The sequence below is a fragment of the Martes martes genome (assembly GCF_963455335.1).
Source record: "Martes martes genome assembly, chromosome: 10".
Classification (NCBI taxonomy): domain Eukaryota; kingdom Metazoa; phylum Chordata; class Mammalia; order Carnivora; family Mustelidae; genus Martes; species Martes martes.
This window is the reverse complement of record NC_137898.1, coordinates 114,697,202-114,715,418: the sequence shown is the minus strand read 5'-3', so window position 1 is coordinate 114,715,418 and position 18,217 is coordinate 114,697,202. Positions and strand designations below refer to the sequence as shown.

The following is an 18,217-nucleotide window of genomic DNA, read 5'->3' as shown; positions in this document are numbered from 1 at the left end:
CCTTGTGTTGGAGAAGCCACCTTCCAGGTAGAAGGTGTAAACAGACGGTACAGAGACAGGTGGTTTACAAAAGCATGGGGAACACACTGAGCAACAAACCGGTGAAGTGTGTATATGTTTGGTACTGCTGGTTGTTCTTAGTGGATTTAAGGAAGAACTTTCTGTCGATAGAAGTTGTGACACTGATTTTCCATACGTCTTTAAGAGCACAGAAAATAGGCAAAATCAGCAAATGAACCAGAAAATTTTCTGGTTTTTTTTGTTTTAAACTGATATTTCTTTTTTTCCTTCTCACCTTTTCAGGTATTCTTACACCAAGTGATGAGTTCCAGTTTTGGGTAGAACAAGCTCATCGTGGGAATAAACAGATTAGTAAAGAAAGAGCCAGTTATTTTAAAGAATTATTTGAAACAATTGCAAGAGTATGTGACTCCTCTATGGTTATATATAAGACTTTTGATGAAAGTACTTTAGGATTCAGTTTCCACTAGCTTTACCTTTGTTTTGACATTATTACTTGATGCTTATAGACAACATATATCCTTAGTATGTAGCAGGGTTTCCTTGAAGAGTTCCCTTAATTTGCGTACAACTTAAAAACTGGAACTTTTAAGAAAGTTAGATTCTCATTTCTAGTAAATGCTTTTCTCAAAAACATGATTGCTTTTCTGCAGGTACATAGGGAAAAGCAAAAGCGTAATGTACTAACAGAGGTTTATCTACGTGGAGGTAATATGTTCTTTTGAGGGAGTGTTCAGTTTATTCAAATTAGCATTTTGGAGTAATCTGAAATAGGAAGTCTTAGTTTTACACTTGATTGATTATTCTTTGAAATAGCCCTACAAGTTAAATAAGTGACCACTTTAAGTATGGTTACGAACATCTGTTCTTTTCAAAGTAAATAAATAGTAATTTTTAATTTATTCCCAGTATTATTGCAATAGTATCATTTTAACGAAGTGTTTGAAATGGTTTTGAAATTTTTTGTCATAACGATGGAATATGAAATCACAACCCTCGACTGTGATCGTGTTATCGGTAACAAGAGGTGCGGTCCATGAGTGGTGATGTATGGGAACTGCAGTGGGGAATGTTGTCTGGTGCGAGGACCGTCTCCTTTCAGGGGCTGCAAGAAATGAAACCAGACTTTAAGAAAAGTAGGTCAAGGGCAAAATAAATGAATGGACTTTGCAGTTCTTATTTTTTCTTCTGGCTTTCCCGAAAACTTGTAGGGTATTTGCATAAAGAAGTAACACAGTGGCAGAAAAAGGAGGAGGGAATGATGCGGCAGGAGTTAGAATCGTAGCTATTGAAAGGTCTGGGGACATGTTGACTACATTGATGAAGCTACAGTTATAATTGTTTTTAAAAATGAATGCCTTTTGGTTTTAGGAATTTTATAACTTGGACAGTCTATCCTTATTGGAAGTGGTTGACTTGGTAGAGACCACTCGGGATGTCGTAGATGATGTGTGGAGACAAACAGAGCATGACCACTACCCTGAGTCGCGAATGTTGCATCTCTTAGACATCATAGGTACTGTTGAAGAACTAAATTTTTGAAACTTTGGAAGGCTGTCTTACTTTGTTTTCTAGTTTTTCCTTCAAGCCCTTACTGAAAATGCTCCTTAATGTAATAAATATTGCTTAGAGTAATGCTTAGAGCAGATCATACAGGATTAACCAGAAATTTGTCTGTAGTTGGTTAATTTAAATCATATGTGGCAAATTCTTTGACCATTAATGCAAGTAAACTTACATAGATTTTAAGTCTCTATGCATGTATTAGCTTAAACTTTTTTTGTAATGATTTCAAAAGTCTTTAATATGTATTGGTTTACTTGTTAGTACTTAAAGTGCATATATTTTTTGACCTAAAAAATACCGTTCTCTTTATTATTCTCAGGAACTATTAGACAAGTACATAAAGGTAGATGTATAAGGGTAGTTACTGCAGCATCGTTTTAATGTAGGAGCAGAAAGAAATAGCAATTGAGAATTGGTTATATAATGCTATCTCTGTACAGTAGTGTAGCCTTTTGAAAAATTACATGTATTTTTGCACTTGAGAGATGCACATACTACCTTGAAAGATGCAAAAATACAAAGAAATTTTTTGAGTCTAAGGATGTGCATGTAGTATTTCATAGATCCTTAGTTTGCTAATACGTTTATTTTTGTCATAGCGTGTATTCCATAATTATTTAGTACAAACACACTTCCATTAAAAAATTTGCTTTCTGAAAAAAAAAATTTGCTTTCTGTTTAATTAGGTGGTTCATTTGGAAGATTTGTTCAGAAAAAGCTGGGAACTTTGAATCTGTGGGAAGACCCTTATTATCTCGTGAAAGACAATCTGAAAGCTGGCATTTCAGTTTGTGAGCAGTGGGTGACGGCCTGTAATCATCTGACCGGTCAGGTGTGGCAGCGCTATGTTCCTCATCTGTGGAAAAATGAGAAATACTTCCCTGAAACACTTGACAAACTTGGCAAACGCCTTGAAGAGGTATCATTTGATTACTTGGGTCTTTGACGTACATGTGAAGTAGGTTCTCACTTGTTCGGGCATATATTTTATAATTAGTAGGTATTACACATCTCATAGGAGTTATTCATGTTTTGGGGAAAGCATAAGAATTAAAGTTCATGTGAGATAATTTTTGGCAGTCACGTGACTGGTACCCAACTAAGTGCTGGTTTCCAGCTGCTTGCGTTTTTGGGTGCATGACTGTTCACCTCGTAAGTTGTGAACTTCTATTTTGTACTTCTCTGGTGTGAAAAAGATAATCAGAGCCCTGTCCAGGAATAGAAGCTCTTAGACGTTCTCTTGGCAGTTGAAGTTGTTAAGAAGCAGGGATAGCTTTTCAGGGAGTACTTGGTAGAAATATTTGGGAGAGCTGTTTAATTTACATAGGTTACAAGTTTCAGTGTAGAACTTACATATTTAGCGTGAGGGGATAAGCAAAATGAGAATATGCAAAGATTGCAACGCTGACTTTTCCCCTTTGTGCTTATGGTTCTTTGGGGATTTTTAAAAAAACTTTTCATTATGAAAAATTTCAAACATGCACAAAAGCGAAACAGTATAATGAATGCCCGTGTATCCATCACTCAATTTCAGCAGCCGCTGGCATTACTCAGTCTCTGTTCTATCTCTGTCTACCCTGCCTTCCCTTTTTTTGGGGAGTATTTTTAAAGCCAAGCCAAGAAATTGTATATGTACACCCTTAAAACAAGCACAGTACCACCATCACACTCAACAAAACCACAGTACTTTCCTAGTACCATTTTGTATTTAAGTGATGTTCCATTCTCCTGATTGTTCCAGAAGATTTTTAGTTAGTTTACTTGAATCTGGCTGCTTCCTGGGTGAGCTGTGTAATCCCTACCCGGTAAGTCAGGAGACACGTGGCTTCGATTTCTCGCTGGCAGGAGTTCAGCTTGCTCTTGGCTCTCCTTATGATGCTCTGCCTTCAACTCTTCCTAGTCGTTTACCAGCCGCTGACGATTGCGAGTGGTTGTGACGTAGTGATTCTCTAGTTCTTTAGTTCCTTATGCATTTCTTGGTCTTGATAGAAGGACGTTTTGTCATCAGTTTTTTAGTTACCCTGAAATAGTTTTTTTTTTTTTTTAAAGATGTTATTTATTTATTTGAGAGAGAATGAGTGAGAGAGAGCATGAGAGAGGAGAAGGTCAGAGAGAGAAGCAGACTGCCCAAGGAGCTGGGAGCCCGATGCGGGACTCGATCCTGAAAGTCCGGGATCATGACCTGAGCCGAAGGCAGTCGCTCAACCAACTGAGCCACCCAGGCGCCCCACCCTGAAATAGTTTGTACAGGCATGGCATAAGACACAATTACCTTTTTCCTTGGATTTATCACTTTTTAGAATGATGAACAAATTAGTGTTAGAGTTAAGTTCCATAGGCAATTAATGGAATTTTTTTTGCTAGTATCGTTCCAAAACCATGAGTTTTTATATTCTGTGAATTTCAATCTGTTATGCTTATTGTTATCCTCAAATTGCTCCATCTTTGGGCATCAAATGCCCATTTTAAGTTGGCTCTTGTGTTACTTTGACACGAAGCCAGTATTTCTTTGATAATTTCCTTACTTTTAGCGCCCCCCCACCCCAAAATGTACCAGCCCAACTTGGACATTTTCTGCCTCGTTCCTGGAATTAGTCATTGCTCTCAAGAGGCTGGTTTTTGGTGGAAAATGGTATTTAGCAATGACAGTCTGGTGGGAAAGAGCTGAATGTTACTTAGTCGTCAATGCTTTTAGGCTTTCTCAGCAGATGGGGTTGTTTGTTACCTTGGTATTGGTGTCTTCAGCAAGAAACAAGTATCAGTAGTTTCTATTCATCTTTCCAACTCAAATGAAAGGTTAAAGTTTTGATTAACTTTTAATTGTTTTTGGAAATGTTATTTATTTAATTTGTTATTTATTTCTAAATTGAAATACCACACATTTTATTCATTTAAACTATACACAGTTTTTTGTTTTGTTTTTTGTTTTTGTTTTTTTTTTTAAAGTAGGCTGTATACCCAGCTTGGGCCTTGAATTCATGACCCTGATATTAATTCACATGCTCTGCCGACTGACCCAGGCAGGTGTCACTGTTGGTGAAAGTTTTTTTTTTTTGTTTTGTTCTTTGTTTTTTTAGATTTTATTTATTTATTTGACAGACAGATCACAAGTAGGCAGAGAGGCAGGCAGAGAGAGAGAGAGGAGGGAGCAGGCGTCCCGCTGAGCAGAGAGCCCCATGTGGGGCTCCATCCCAGGACCCTGGGATCCTGACCTGAGCCGAAGGCAGAGGCTTTAACCCACTGAGCCACCCAGGCGCCCCTGTTGGTGAAAGTTGTAAACACCAAGTATAACAATTTGTTTCCCAGCTATTTGTAAATTATACGTGATAGGGTTGTGAACGTATCATTTCACTGTTGGAAGTGCAATTTAATGCTGAAAAATGAAAATCAGAAGTTTTTACTATATCGAGGACTCTAAAACGTACTTAAATGAACCTTAAACACGGCTTACCCATATTTAGAGTTCGTGTGTTTTCACCAGGTTTGAGCACTTAACTGCGAGGAGTGCGACGGTGACCGACCTCCTTGAGCAGCACTGTGGCGACGATGAGTAGTCAATCTCAGATTCCCGTTCGTCGTATTCCCTTCAGTGAACCCAGTTCAAAGAGACTCTTGCTAAATATATGTATACTCTAGACCTTTTTGTGTAGCTTTATCAATTTAAATAAATCTGTTCTAATATTTTATGTTTTAGGTTTTGGCTGTTAGAACAATCCACGAGAAGCTTCTTTATTTTTTACCTGCCAGTGACGAGAAGATCATATGTCTGGCTCGAGTATTTGAACCTTTTACTGGCCTGAATCCTGTGCAGTATAATCCATATACTGAGGTTGAGTATATGTGTTTTTGTCTGTATAACTTCCTGTTTGTGGTGTTCTTCTCAAGGGTAGATGTTGAAAATATTAAAAGTCTAATACTATTATTAATTTGTTTAGCCTTTATGGAAAGCTGCAGTGTCTCAATATGAAAAAATTATTGCACCTGCGGAACAAAAGATAGCAGGAAAGTTGAAAAATTATATTTCAGAAATTCAGGATAGTCCACAGCAGGTAAAATACTGGAATATTTTACTTTTAGTACTTCCCATAAGCTGGTTTGGGAGGTATTTAGGTATTTACCGAGTTGATCAACTTAGGATGAACATGGACTTTTTTATTTTACATTAGCTTCTTCAGGCGTTTCTGAAGTATAAAGAGTTGGTGAAGCGTCCAGCTATAAGTAAAGAATTGATGTTGGAAAGAGAAACTTTACTGGCAAGACTTGTGGACTCAGTTAAAGGTAAAAGTTTATCAGAGATTTTAGTGTTTGAGAAAATATTTTTGTAGGTTACTTTTTCTTGTATACCATTTAGGATTAAGACTATATTTTACAACATTATTTGATGAAGATTAATTTACTGTTTTTGTTATAAATTACAGATTTAAAAAATTAACTAGTTGTTTTCTTACTCTATCTCATTTGATGCATGTTAAGGTCCCTGAGGGTAAAGGACCAAGTCTTAGGGTTTTTCTGTTCACAGCCTTTCAGTTAGTACTTGGTGCACAGAAGGCACTTAGGAAATCTTGGCTGACTGGGTATAATTATTTATTTGACTTAAATTTTACAGATTTTCGGTTAGACTTTGAGAATCGATGCCGAGGAGTTCCTGGTGAAACGTCTGGACCGCTTTCCGGCAAAAACCTTTCAGAAGTTGTTAATAATATAGTTTGGGTTCGCCAGTTGGAACTGAAGGTATTAGTTTTAATAGATGTTGAAGAACACTAATTGTAAGATGTGCCAAATTAATATGGAAGGCACTGTAGAACTCCAGTGAAAATGAAAAAATATTCTCTGCATTCTGTGGCATATCCATCTAATTTTCATGTGAAGTATAGAATTCCGAAAAAGTGTACAGAGGAGGTTTGAATGATCTGCTCATTTTCTAGGTAGAGATAATTAGCACATTCTTTATCATTCAGAGCAGTTGTCCCAGGTGAAGGGTCTTCTTAAGAAAATGTTAAAGAGGAGTTCATCTTTTATGTATTTTCAAAGGATTTTTTTTTTAATCCTTTGAGATTATCACTGTAAAATCTGGGTAGTTGCAGAGGCTGTTGGCAAGTATGTTTATGTAGGTAAATCGTTCTAGGTTGAAAGAAAATTAAAGGAAAGGTGAAATGTAATTAGGACACTGCCTAAGGTAGGGTTGATAATTTATGGATTTAACAGCTATTCCTTTAACGTTTCGGTGCTATCAAAATGGATCTAAGAATGTTATATACTCACTAAGGTATATGGCACAGACCGAGTAACGTGTATTCCGACTCACATAATGGGTATGAGCTGGTTGCGGCCTGTGACTAAGAGCAAGCAGACACGGAGTATTGTGAAGGCTAGCGCGTTTGAGAGTTCTGCTTATTCACGGTTGCGTTTTTGATGTTCGGCTTTCTGAATAGAAACTGTCAGCTTTCCAAAGTGCTGTCGCGTTCTTTGCACAACAGTTGGGGAAGAAAGACGTTTCTTTCCTCTGATTGCCCTTCAGATTCCCAAATACTGCGTGAGCTCTTCACCAGAGCACTAAGCAAAGGACGGCGTGATTGCTGCCCTGCAGCAGCGATGCTGAGTGCGTGGGGGTCTCACCGGGATTTCCCTCATCTCACCCTTTGATTATGCGTTGGTGCCTTACAGCTGGGTTGTGCTATTCTGAGTTGTACAAGTCGGAAGCGAAGTAGGGTTTGATCTTCTCACATTTGCTGACAACTCTTCTATCTGACTGTTTATAGGTGAATAGGAAAGTAATTCTGAACCACACATCAGAGAAGGTGGTTCATTTTATGCTAATTTTGTAGTGAGTACTAATATATTCTTGTAATATTGTTGTAATGTGGCTTTTTAAGGTGGATGATACTATCAAGATTGCAGAGGCTCTCTTATCTGACTTGTCAGGGTTTCGATCTTTCCATCGAAGTGCCGAAGATCTATTGGACCAGTTTAAACTGTATGAACAGGAGCAATTTGATGATTGGTCCAGGGATATTCAGTCTGGTTTGTCTGATTCCAGATCTGGCTTGTGGTAAGTATAAATGCACTAAACCGTGAAATCCGTGAGCGAGTCCTGACCCTTGTGGTAGTAGCTAAGTGGCGGGGGGGGGGGGGGGGTGGTTTCCCCTCTTCTCTCCTTTGTCCAAACTTGCTGCTGCTCCTTAAAACATTTTCTTGTTAGTTTTTGGTGATTAACTGTTAAGTCACTAATGTTGGGAACTTGGAAGGTAGAGTTAGTCAGTCGACTGCCCCCTTCCCCGGCCCCGCTTCTCCTGTCTGTTTCTCGGGTCTGCAGATTCTCATTTTAAGATGAGGCCTTCCTCTCCCGGGGTGTTGCTGTCGGTGCGCATATGTGCTTTTCTTCTGCCTTTTTACATTGAGATTATTGACATGGATACACACACATTATAAACTAGAAAATTTGATTATTTTAAGCTCTTTCAGGGAGGAAGTAATCTCTTCCTGAAATACTCCTGTGGTGCCCACCATAGGGTTAGGGTTTGCTAAACACTTACTGAGCATTATTGAACCCAATTTAATTGTTAACCTAATTGTTGTGTTGTGTATTTAAAATGGATGATCTGGGGAAAAACCATTGTTTCTTTGTTCAACTTACCTTAGTATATTACTGTATTTTAGAAACTGGTCATGTTTTTAGAAACTTGTTACTTTTCAAAAAAGTAACTTCTGCTACTTTGTCCATGATAGGAAATTGTTTATTTTTCCTATTCTTCTACAAAGAACACTTAAGCTTAAGGGAGAGCTTCTTACACCGAATGAATAGTTTTTTCCCTTATCTTGCATTTTGGATGTGGAGGAAGAAGTAAAGAACCGAAGGGTGCTGGGGTGTAACGATTCCGACCCTATGCTGTCGAACTCTTTCCCTTCCTGCTTTCAACCTAAAATAGCCAGATGATCCAGGCCAGAAAAGAAGAGTTCTTTAGTCCGCTAATTTTGGGAAATGTTGACATTTGTCTCACTGCGGCTTTGGTGGAGAGCCACTGTGAGTGACAGCATGTGGAGGGGCTGAGACCCTCCATAAAGAAGCCCGTTGAAGGCTGCTCAACCCAGTGTTTCCCATGTGGCAACGAAACACTCAGACTTCCGCTTTTTCTTTCTGGGCTAAACTCTTTATCGTTCCGTAGAATCAGCGTGTTTCAGAATATGTTTCAGGTGTGTAGAAAGTAATTTTTGAGGGTTAGTTAAAAGAAAATCACCATTAAAATTTTCTGACAAGCTTTATGTTATGTTACAGGAAAGTTGAGGCTCATCATTATTGTAAGCCACTCTAAAGTGCCTACTTTTTATTCTGTGTTATTGAATGTGTTGATAAATCGGTGGCATGGACTTTGCTTTTCAGTAGCTTACTTTTCCAAAACCTACAAGTTTTCTTAATTGTGAAAGTGGTTTGAAGGAATAAGCATTTTGTAAACCTGATTTTGGAAGGGAAGTCGTGAAACTATAATCCTTCTTGATGAATTTAGTGTAGTATTTTCATAGTCATGCTGACTCGAGTGTCCTGATTTAACAATTGCTACTGTAACATTTTCAAGAAACACTGAAGGACATTCCTTAGAGAAAAAAGGTAGAGGGATGAAATATTTGAATATCTCTCCTTCTACCGTTTTGGTGTTCTTTATCATTGATCCTTCAGTAAACATATTAAGTAACTAAGTAGGCTGACTCAAAAAACCCAAGGTACCGTTTGGAAAATGAATCAAACCCTTCTCTGTGGTGAATATGATGCCAGTTTTGAGCCTGAGATGAAGGCTAAGAGATTGATTTTCCTGGTTATCAGAAACTGCTTGGTGGAAATATTAATGTGATGGTATATTTTGGATATTGTAGTTTACTACCAAGATCTGAATTGTGAGACATTATGTGAAAAAAAGGTTGCTTGAAAACTATAAAGTTTTTTTACTTTGAATTAATTTTATATTTAGAGAAAAGCTGTAAAAACTGTTGTGTTTTTCATCTGTTAAGAGTGAGAACATGAATCTTAAAAATATGTTTATTTTGTAGTATCAAGGCTAATAGTCGAATTATGGAATTGGATCCCAACGACGGATCATTGAAAGTGCATTATTCAGATCGGTTGGTGATTCTTCTGAGAGAAGTTCGTCAGCTCTCTGCACTTGGCTTTGTTATTCCTGCCAAAATACAGCAAGTTGCAAACATTGCACAGAAATTCTGCAAGCAAGCAATTATTCTTAAACAAGTATGACATTATATTTTTGAGTATATGACCATTCTGAGTTCATTAATAACAGTATTTTAAGGGATTTGTTTTCTAAATTTGATTTTTTTAGGTAGTAGAATAGCACAATTTGGAAATTATGATTTGCCAAATGATTATATTACAGATTTTGCTTTGCAAATCTAGGTAGGAATTCATTAATTTGTGGTATTATTATTTTTAGTCATTCTAAAAGCATTTGGAAAAATAGACTGTTATTTCTCTTTTTTTCCTTTTTCTTTTTCTTTCATGTCGCACGCATGGGTATTAAAGGACCTTTTCATCAGAGGGCCCTCTGTCCTTTGCTTGCCTTCAAGGAGCAGATTCTTAGAGAGTTACTGGGCTGACGGGCTGATCACTACTTTTGGTCATTTCAAAGGTCTGACTGTTGACCGCTTTGCCATCAGATCATTTTCCTGTTTAGAACCAAGAGTTAGGGCCACACTGTCCTCTTCGCGCAGAACACAGAGGCCCTTCCTTAGTCAGGCTCTAACTGACCCAGTGGGCTACAGCTCCTACTCCCTGCACTCTGAATGTGTTTGCATGCACTGATCTCTGTTCCCTCCTGTCGGAAAAGTCGAAGTCATCCTTCACTTCCCTGCTCCTAATCACTTTGTTGTCTCTTTCTTCAGCTGGCGGTGCCCCCGCCTGTGTGCAGCACGCACATCCCTCTTGGCGCTTTTGTGGCCCACTGGGTTTCTTTCCTCTTTTGTCTCATTTAATAGGTCCTGGTGGGCAGGCACGCATCACAGGGGCAGGGCCAGGATCTTGGGCATCTCTGTCTCCTTTATTCTTTCAGCAGAGAGCCCTGGAGCAGCCGCACTGCCAGTGCAGTGTAGTGGGGAAACGTGAATGAGGGTTCTGCGTCCCTAGTTGGCACGTGGTTCGCAGCCTCAGCACTGGTGACATCTGCGACCAGTTCTTGCTCATGGGGACTGTCCTGTGCGATGGAGGGTGTTTAGTAGTATCCCTGACCAGTAGCACCTGTCTGCTCCTGACAATCAGATGCTCTCCAGTTGTTGCCAGATGTTCCCTTTTGTGCACATCAGCCATGGTTGGGCGCCACTGGTCTGGCAGCAGAGAGCAAACTAAACATTGAGTTCTCATTAGATATCAGGCTTCTGGAAGATAGAGTGTTGATGTTATTTCCATTCAACACCCTTCGCCCCCCATTTTTCACTGGTCTAATTGGGGATCAGATTCGTGACATAGCTTTCCTGGTGCCACGCAGCTATTAAGTTATATAGCTGGGATCTGCTACCAACTCTGACTCCAAAGCCGGTATTTATTCCATTGTCATTTCTATACTGATGCCAGATATTTGAAGAATTGATAAAATACTTAATATATTATGAGAATTTTATTAGAGAGTTTTGACAGTCCTATGAAAGCATAGAGGTGGGCATTTTCAGTTATTTCTGGCTGAGGGTAGAGGGAGTATCACCTAGATCTTTACAGAGGAGTGCTGTTGGTTGGGAGTCTGGAAGAGTACCCGTCTGTTCTCTCAGGAGCACGGGGGGTCGGGCGGGTGAGCATTTCACATAGAGGGACTGAATCTTCGAAAACACAGGCTTGCTCCCTTCTGTGTCCTGTGTACTTAATGTAACACAGCAGGAGCTCAGACGGTGAAGGAATGGTTGTGCACTGTCTGTATTTGCCTGGGGAGATCTATTCACGAGAGCTGCTGCTCGGAAGCAGGTGTGTAGCTGGCGTAGGGAGTGTGAAGTCGGAGTTGGTGAGACAGTAGCCTGGCCAGACTGCTGTAAGAGTGTGTGTGCTTTTGCTTCTAGTTTTCTTGATGAGGCTTTTTCTTGGACTACTGTTGTGGTACAGGCTAAGTACAGCGGATATTCTCCACCAGATAAAGCAGATTTTCATATGTACTAGTGGAAAGAAGAGGACTCTCTATAGAAGTAGTGAGGAATTTTTTTTTTCTCTTGGGGAGAGAGAGTGATGGGGAGGGAGAATCTTAAGCAGGCTCCACGCCCAGCACATGAGTCCGACGAGGAGCTCGATCTCACTACCCTGAGACTGGGACTTGAGCTCAAATCAAGAGTGGGATGCTAAACTGACTGAGTCCTCTAGGCGCCCCAGTGAGGAAATGTTTTTTAAGGACATACTCTGGGCTAAGGATTTTCTGAGGTGCTGGGGACACAAAGATTACAAGAAAGTCTTTAAACTCCTTAGACTCATGCCGTGATGCCCCCTTAGTGGGCTTCCCTGAACTTCTCCTTTCTCCCCGGAAGAGTTGATATGCCCTCTTCTGTTCATCACTGTACCGTGTAGGCATCTCTGTCTCTTGGCTCACTGATTCACAAGTACCACTGAGTGCCTCCCACTCGCTAGACGCTATTCCCAAAGCTGTCATTCTAATTTGGGAGATAGCAAACACGTAGTAGGTAGTTGTAGGTCGTGATGAGTACTTTGAAGAGAAAGAAAACAGAGGAAAGATACAGAGTGGTCAGGGTAGGCCTTGGTGAAGGGTAACATTGAGAAGGGTTATGACAAGGTGACAGCAGAACCACACAGGCGTCTGGAGGAGGACTAGTGTGTGCGGGGGGAGCGGATTCCGTGGTGGGTTCCTGAGGCGAGACTCACGTGGTGGCTTAGAGACGTGGCGGGGAGGCCAGCGAGGCTTCTGTGCAGGGAGGGTTTGTGGTGGGGCTGATGGCCAGTTGATGGCCAGTTTATGTGCGATATTTGTACTGGTGGAGGGCCATGGGTGTTGGACTTGGATTTTATTCCTGACTATATCGGAAGCCATTGGGATTTTGGATTTTATTCTCAAGTGCCCTGGGGAGTCATTGGAAGTTTTTGAGTGGGCAAAAGTATGGTATGATTCATATTGAAGGAAGGACAACTGTGGCTTCTTTGAATGCTTTGAAAAGAAAACAGGAAGCCATGACTGGAAACGGGCACTGGTCTTGTCAAGAAACAAGGGTGCTGGGGCGCCTGGGTGGCTCAGTGGGTTAAAGCCTCTGCCTTTGGCTCGGGTCATGGTCCCAGGGTCCTGGGATCGAGTCCTGCATCGGGCTCTCTGCTCAGCAGGGAGCCTGCTTCCCTTCCTCTCTCTTTTTCTGCCCGCCTCTCTGCCTGCTTGTGATCTCTGCCTGTTAAATAAATAAATAAAAATCTTAAAAAAAAAAAAAAAGAAAAGAAACAAGGGTGCTTGGACTGGTGTGGGACTGATGGAGGCAGGTGAGAAGTCTAGATTTAGTACATGTTTAAGACTATAGTCAGTAAACATCACTGATGTGGGGTGTGAAATACAAGTTAAGGACAACACAAAGATTTTTTTGCTCTGAGAAATGGATTACATGTTATAAGCATATAAAGCATATAAAGAAAGAAAGAAAGAAAGGAGCAGGTTTGGAGAGTTGTAAGAATGAAGAGTTGCGTTTTTTGTATTTAACATGCTTTACTGGTTTCCTCTGTATTTCCCTTAATATTATGGTCTTCTTGATTGCAGGGACTGGGTTTTATGATCTTCGTTTAATCAGCTCCAGGACATGATTTGGCAAATTGTAGGAACTCAACACTAATTGTTGATAGCATGTCTTAATACATGCATAAATGCTACATTAGAGATGGAAAATAGTTTTGTTAAATCTTAGCATGAAGATTTCATGAATTTTTTTTTTAAAGATTTTATTTATTTATTTGAGAGAGAATGAATGAGAGAGAGCATGAGAGGGGAGAAGGTCAGAGGGAAAAGCAGACTCCCCAAGGAGCTGGGAGCCCGATGTGGGACTCGATCCTGAAAGTCCGGGACCGTGACCTGAGCCGAAGGCAGTCGCTCAACCAACTGAGCCACCCAGGCGCCCCAGATTTCATGAATTTAATAAAGAGCTAATATTTCCATTCAAACAATTAAAAATGAAAACAAATGAAACACTAAATATGTTATTTATTATTGATTATTACTAACTGGACTTTTACTTTGTAGGTGGCACATTTTTACAATTCTATTGATCAGCAAATGATTCAAAGTCAGAGACCAATGATGCTACAGTCTGCATTAGCGTTTGAACAGATAATTAAGGTAAATGGACTTTTTATGTTGTTAGAATTAGAATTTACATGTGAGGTGTTTCTCTTTTAGTTTTTTAGTGTATCCTTCCACTTAACATTGATCTAAGATTTTGTTTTGTTCCCCAGTGACTTCCTTCACTCTTAACAAGTAACATTTTTCCAACTATAGATTTAAACGGCTACATTGTTTCACATACTAAGGCGCTAGGTTTGATCAATTGACTTCATGTGTGTATATACAATTGGTGTGCTGTTACAGTTACTTAGTCACTGAAGTGTGAGGTCCTTATATACTAGAAAAAAATCACCTGATTTTATAATTCGGTATTCATTTTTTTATCTGTGTTTATTCAAATATGCACACATATGGCATTAGAAAAACCTATAATAGTTTTTAAACTGTTACTTTGTGACTGGTGGCTTTTTGAAATCTACATTTTTAGTTTTAACAGAACCTAAAATGTTTTAAAAATAGGTAGAAGGGAATATACCCTTTCCTTCTTGTTTTATTTGAGGTGGATTGCCAGTCGTGGTCCTCCTCCAGACTACCCCCAGGTTCTGTGATTTTCGCAGAGGACTGATAGGACTCAGGGTGTAGTTGTACCCAGAGATGGTTTATCATGACTTACTGCAGCGAGAGGATACGAAGCAGAGTCAGCACAGGGAAAAGTACACGAGGGTGAGGTTCTGGGGACACCAGACACAAGCTCCCAAGAATCCCTCCCAGGGGAGTCGCACAGGCATTCTTCTTCCCCCACCCCAGCAACAAGCTGTAGTCCGTGTGAAATGGTGTCTTACCGGGGATGCCATTAGTGACTCGGTGCCCAGGTGCTTACTGGAGGCTAGACATGGAGTTATCTTCTGCCTAACATGTACCAAAATTCCAGGTTCCCTGGGGAGGATTGACTGTTGAGCATAAACCTTGGTGTTTCGGTGTAGTGAGCTGGGCCTAAGGGTGGGGTTGTGGGAGGCCTCCCAGGTGCGGGGTCAGGTGCCAGTACGGGTCTGTCTTGGAAGCAGGTCTTCGGAGGGAAACCATGGCAACCTCCTCTGCCAACTCTGTTCTGCACACTAGATCTCAGGCTTCACATTTACTACAAGTCAGATAATTCATATTATAAATTGTATTAAAAACATGTTTTTTTATTGCCAAAGCTCAGTATGAGTTTATAGTGGAAAGTTTAAAAGGTACTGGCAAACATGAAGAAAAAAAATGTTTTAAATTTATACCATCAAGGGATGGCCATTGTCAATTGTCTGGTGTATATCCTTTCAACTTTTTTTCTGGGCATATTGATAAGAGTACTTATGGGAATGGGGTAAGATTTTATTATTTTTCACCTAATAGATGGTGTTTAATTATATACCCTTAGAACATTTTCTTCTTTAATAAATACATTCAAAGTAGCATCTGTTGATATTTCTATGAGAAATTGGGTTGTGAGAAGTTAATAATTGGATATAGCCTCTGTTAAATGAATCTGAAGGGGTAGATAGAAACTAAGATAGAAGGACAAAGAACAGGGAGGTTTGTCCCAATCCCCTTGCCACTGGGTTGGAGAGCAGGGCCTCTCGTTTAACTACCTTCATCATCTCTGGGAATACAGCAGAAGTGACTGCTGGTAAACGCTTTCACGGCTGTCCACAGAGGATGCTCCCGGACTTATCACCTTGTCAGTTTCATTCATGTTTCAGCTACTGGTCGAGGGTCTCCCGCGTCCGGGCCCAGTCGTCCTGCCTTACTGTTGCCCGCGCCAGGGACGTCGGGGAGCCTGACCACTGCCTCGCTCTCTTCTCTCCGCTTCCCCATATTTGTCCGAAGTGTGAGGTACCCGCTGCACCCAAATGGGGTGGTCCTTTTTGCTTCAGTCATCAAGTAGGATTTAAGAAATTCAAAGAATGAGGATAGTTTATTTTCCTCATCCCCGGGTTTTCCTTCGCTTTTTGCAGTTCCCACTGAGAGGCCTGCCTCTGGCCAGGCGTTGAGAGCAGGTTTGCTAGAGGCAAAGTCTCTTGGTTTTCCCTTGTCAGAGAATGTCTGTATCCCCCTGTTCGCTGAAGGATGTTTCACAGTCACAGAATTCACGGTTGCAGGTCTCTCAGCCCTTGAGGATCGTGGTTCCACGTGCTGCTGGCTGCGCGGTCGTAGCTGGGAGATGCCCTGGGGTTGGGATGGTGGTCCCTTCTGGGTGAGCGCTCTTCCTCCCTGGAAGAGGGAACTGTAGTGAGGGGCCTGGGTGAGCGTGTGTGCTCAGTGTTCTGCTGGGCCGCGCGGACACCATGCTGAGGGGGGTGAGGGATGGCCTTGCGTGGCCTCCCAGGAGGGGAGCGGGAGATCGTGCCCCCTCGGGCCTCACCGACGCCTGCCTGTGAAGGGCGGCAGCTCACAGTGCCGGAGCCCTGTTAATACGGCTGCGAGGAAGCTCAGGGGGACTCGGCTGGCTCCCCGGCCCCACCAGCATTACCCTGCGGGGGCTGCCTTGGGCGGGGGATGTGGAGTACTGCCTGCTTGGGACAAGCGGTGGACGGCAGGTCGGCTCTCTGCAGAGAGGTGCTTTCTGTGCTCGTGTCTGGCAAGTGTAGGGCAGGCACTGCCACAAAGGTTTTCTTCCATTAGACCGTGGTTTTCCTAGTCCGTTGGCTAGAGGGAACGGGCTGTGTGTGTATGGGTGTATGTGTTCGTTCGTTCATCCCTGGAGGGAGCTCCGGGTGGAGGCTTGTCCACTGGCCGCCCAGCGTTTCTGGGAGACAGTAAGGACGCGTGCGTCTGTGTTGGCTCAGGTCCCCAGGCCTCTTGGTTGCTTTCTTCTGTTCCTTCTGTGCGTGTTCGTGGTGTCATCTGCTTCTGTTCTGCGTGTGTTTCGCTCCAAGAGGGAGAACTTCGAGGGAATGGAGCTATTGGGTTCTGCTAGACCGCCTTGCCATCTATAACATGGAAAAAGTATTGGAGGCCTTTTTTCTTGCAAATCAGTGGTAGGGACAACTGGACTTAAAATGTCTGTGGAGTCTTTAGGAAAAGAGAAATGCATTTAAATGCTAAATGACGCTTGTTGTATTTTAGAATTCAAAAGCAGGAAGTGGGGGAAAGTCACAAATTACTTGGGATAATCCTAAAGAATTAGAAGGCTACATCCAAAAACTCCAAAATGCTGCTCAGCGACTTGCCACCGAAAATAGAAAACTGAGAAAATGGCACACTACGTTTTGTGAGAAGGTATGTTTTATTTATAAAGTTGCATAGGCTATGACTAGTATTATTTAAATGGTAATTGGGATATAATCCTAAGTACTTTTTATTTGGAAATCTAATTCCCTAACAGACTTAAAGTTGGCAGAAACAGTACGAAGTTCATACTTACCTTCAACTTCATCTGTTAGCAACTTGTATAACCGCAGTGCGTCTATCAAAACTAGGAACTAGGTGGCTTTGAGCTTCCCAGCTTTCCCACTGATGTCCTTTTCTAGGATCCCACCTTGCATGGAGTCCCCAAGGCTCGGCAGGCCCCTCCTCCACAGGCTTTCCTTTGTTTCATGACCCTGGTATTGGTAGTTGCTGGCAGAACGCCTCTCCCTGTGGGCTTCTGCGCTGTTCCCGTGCGATGGGGATGGTGCCGTTCGGGCAGATGGCCCAGGCGCCGGGCAGGTACGCTGCGTCTCGCTGTAGGCAGAGGTACCTGATCTTTGGTTTAGGCGCTCTCTGTCAGGTTTTCCACTGAGAAGTCACTTTTCCCAGGGCTGCTTGGAGACTGTTTTGCCTTACTTTTCACAGGTGGTAGTTCTTATGAATGTTGACCTGCTGCGGCAGCAGCAGCGCTGGAAGGACGGGTTACAGGAACTGAGAACCGGCTTGGCGAGTGTTGAAGCTCAGGTGAGGCGTGCTTTACGGGTCCTGCACTCTGGTATCCCCTCCTCCGAGTGTGGCTCTAAACTGATGAAAAATCTCGCATGAATTCCTAATTTAGAAGTCTCCTGAACCACATACAAAGACCACACAAAGACCAGGTTGGCCATGCTTTCACATTTCAAAGTATAAAAGGGAGTTTCCATTTGCCTCATGGAATGCCATGTTTCTCAGTTCTGACTTTGTAGTTTGTCTGAAAACTTGGTGCTTAAATTTTGTCATTGCCTGGTTTCCTTTTTGGTGATCCTGCCACCCGTAGAACACAAAGCTGAGGTTAGGCAGAAGCCTAAAAAATGAAATAGCTCTTTCAGTATGTGTGCCCTTTTTTTGGGTAGAATTTCAGTTCTACCACATCTTGATAGGAGATGATGTATGTGACAGTGGTGGGCACAGAGCCTGCCAAAAATTAAAAATTAAAGTATTAGAAATTAAAAAATTTAAAG

The 18,217-nt window shown here is 41.5% G+C and overlaps 1 protein-coding gene across 1 annotated transcript in view; it reads left to right on the top strand.

The window, feature by feature from the left end:
- Nucleotides 1-18,217, top strand: part of DYNC2H1 (dynein cytoplasmic 2 heavy chain 1) — a gene marked incomplete at its 5' end in the record, with an annotated part of 274,888 nt that overhangs the window by 6,156 nt on the left and 250,515 nt on the right. The window contains 12 exons of the mRNA XM_080815645.1: nucleotides 304-422; nucleotides 1,393-1,537; nucleotides 2,274-2,506; nucleotides 5,282-5,416; nucleotides 5,523-5,636; nucleotides 5,754-5,865; nucleotides 6,194-6,318; nucleotides 7,461-7,636; nucleotides 9,628-9,823; nucleotides 13,788-13,883; nucleotides 16,935-17,087; nucleotides 17,643-17,741. Coding sequence (XP_080671771.1) covers nucleotides 304-422; nucleotides 1,393-1,537; nucleotides 2,274-2,506; nucleotides 5,282-5,416; nucleotides 5,523-5,636; nucleotides 5,754-5,865; nucleotides 6,194-6,318; nucleotides 7,461-7,636; nucleotides 9,628-9,823; nucleotides 13,788-13,883; nucleotides 16,935-17,087; nucleotides 17,643-17,741 — 1,703 coding nt within the window. The remainder of the gene's footprint in view (nucleotides 1-303; nucleotides 423-1,392; nucleotides 1,538-2,273; nucleotides 2,507-5,281; nucleotides 5,417-5,522; nucleotides 5,637-5,753; nucleotides 5,866-6,193; nucleotides 6,319-7,460; nucleotides 7,637-9,627; nucleotides 9,824-13,787; nucleotides 13,884-16,934; nucleotides 17,088-17,642; nucleotides 17,742-18,217) is intronic.